Source organism: Cryptotermes secundus, unplaced genomic scaffold, assembly GCF_002891405.2.
Source record: "Cryptotermes secundus unplaced genomic scaffold, Csec_1.0 scaffold3139, whole genome shotgun sequence".
Lineage (NCBI taxonomy): Eukaryota > Metazoa > Arthropoda > Insecta > Blattodea > Kalotermitidae > Cryptotermes > Cryptotermes secundus.
In genome coordinates this window covers 14,572-16,927 of record NW_019728558.1, presented here as the reverse complement: position 1 = coordinate 16,927, position 2,356 = coordinate 14,572, and the positions used below count along the sequence as shown (strand labels likewise).

Here is a 2,356-nt window from a genome sequence, read left to right as displayed (position 1 = left end):
AGGATTTTCTCTTCTCCATGTAGTCCAGACTGGCTCTGGTGCCCACACAGCCTCCTATCCAATGGATACCAGAAGCTCTTGTACTGGGAATAAAGTGGCTGTGGCGAGAAGCTGACCACTTACCTCCAGCTAGTGCCAAGGTCAAGAAAACGTGGATCTACATATCCACTCCCCCATACATCTTCATGGTATAGTGCTTAATTAGTTAAGCACAGGGACAACTTTACATTTACCTTTCATTTTCAAGCTAGAGATGCCCATAGTTGACAAAAATGTCTGGCAACTAACAACCAGCAAGCACCAATCACAATTATAGGTAGTATCTTATGAAATACTGTTTCAATTAACTTATAAAAAAGGGCAGCAGAATACTGAAAATATTAACCTTCAGCATGGAATGACACATCAATGTCTTGAAAATTTTATACAGTATGCCACTAACTAATAACATGGGCAACTGCCAAAAGCAAGTGGAAAAAATGCCTTTAAAATATAATTTGTAACTGCAGTAAAGTACCTGAATATAATTAAATAAATTCTTTCCCTAAGACTATACTAAACAAAACTTCATAGTCTCATTTTTGGATCTTATGCAGCCAGGACTAAAAATAAGTTATGAACATTAGTACAAAATGTGCTTTGAGATGTGACCCCAGAAGCACTATTCATAGTCACACTGTGAGAATGTAAAATTCAGTGAAGCACAAAATGAGCTATTCAGCTTTGCCATGTCTGTCTATATATATATATATATAACAACTAGAGAATAAGTGAACACATCTTTTCATGAAATTTACTAAATTTTTTAACACATTTCAGTTTTGATTAAAATCAGGCAACAATAATGTTCATTTTATGTCAAACTCAATAATGATTTCTGTGTGCATCTTTAGTGCAACTCTTTACACATTTATCATAGTAAAAAAATGTTTCAAACAAAATTACTGAGAAAAATGACACTATTTTATGTCCAATACAATTTTCCCACAAACATTATGGTTTTCAAGGTAATTAAATGGAGGGGAGTGGATTTCCTGGCTAGTTTTCCAACAGACTCACTTTGTGTATTACATTCACATATTAAATTTTTTATAGGAGAACCTGATGCAAAATCCATAGCGTCCATCATAGGACATTTTAATCCCACTTAGATTCACTCTCCTTCTTATGCAACCAAAACTGAAATGTGCTGTTTAAAAATGGTTTAGTTCATACTATAAAAACCTGATATAAAGAATATTTCTAACAAAGGTCTCATTTGTTATCATCACTTGTGGAATAGAGTAAGACTAAAACCTTTGTTGTAACGTTTATCACAGTGCAATCAACAATGATGAGCCATATAAATCTCATTAGAGTGAGGGATCATTAGCCCCGTGCTCATCTCAAACTATAAGATTCAGATGGCTGAGGATGGTGAACATGATTATGAACCTTCGGGTTCAATAAAGGCAGGGAATTTTCTGATCATCTAAATAACTCCCAAGTTTCAGAAATAACCCTCTGCCATGAACTTATTTAGCTAAGTATCTGCCCAGGGATAAATAACTACCGTTATGTGAATTTAATGGTTCATATTAACATGACATCCTTTCAACACAGAAAGTCCCCACTGAGAAGTTACTCACACTCGGTCATTACATGTAAATTCATTGCATTTAACATTTATTGTCCGTGGGTCACGCAACTGTGATGGTAAACACACTGGTACAGGAGGCCTCAGCAGGCCTGCTCATACACTGTTTACAATATAAATCCCATTACCACTAAGTTTAAATCTGGTTTCCAGTTCTGTAGTAGAGACAGCTCTACATCCAGACGATAAAGGTTAAACATATGACATTATCTTCACTGTGATCATGCACTGACACACCACTTTCCTCCTCGCAAGTTACTGCACTTAATAGCTCGGGGTTTTCATTAATGCTGCTGCTTGTACTTCCTTTGATGTGACGGTGAATGCTTCCAGCATCGTGGCCCGTGTGCGATTCATCAGATCCTCCACATCACTTTTGCAGAGTCCTTCTGTTTTGATGGGAGGAAGCGTAGTGATTATTATGTTACCTGCATAACAAGAGAGGAATGCTGATACTTTTTGTCCACATCCTGCAGAATTCAGTGGTTGGTGTAACCACAGAAAGTCAGAATGCAAACTGAGGGATAATGACCACAACAGAATCTTCTGGGAATAATTTATCATATATAACTTCCTTTAAACTAAATGGTGTGACTGAGTTGTTAAAATGCCTCAATGTTCCAGGTTCAACTTTTGGCTTGGAGACCAACAATTCTTTCAGTTCCTCAACGAAAATACAGTACATGAATAGTGCAGTGCGTACAATCAAGTGCGCGCCGC

General features: G+C 36.8%; 1 protein-coding gene across 1 annotated transcript in view; it reads right to left on the bottom strand.

The window, feature by feature from the left end:
- Window positions 1-2,356, bottom strand: part of LOC111865299 (1-acyl-sn-glycerol-3-phosphate acyltransferase alpha) — a 9,463-nt gene continuing 7,107 nt past the window's right edge. The window contains exon 5 of the mRNA XM_023853199.2: window positions 1-2,064. Coding sequence (XP_023708967.2) covers window positions 1,901-2,064 — 164 coding nt within the window. The 3' untranslated portion in view covers window positions 1-1,900. The remainder of the gene's footprint in view (window positions 2,065-2,356) is intronic.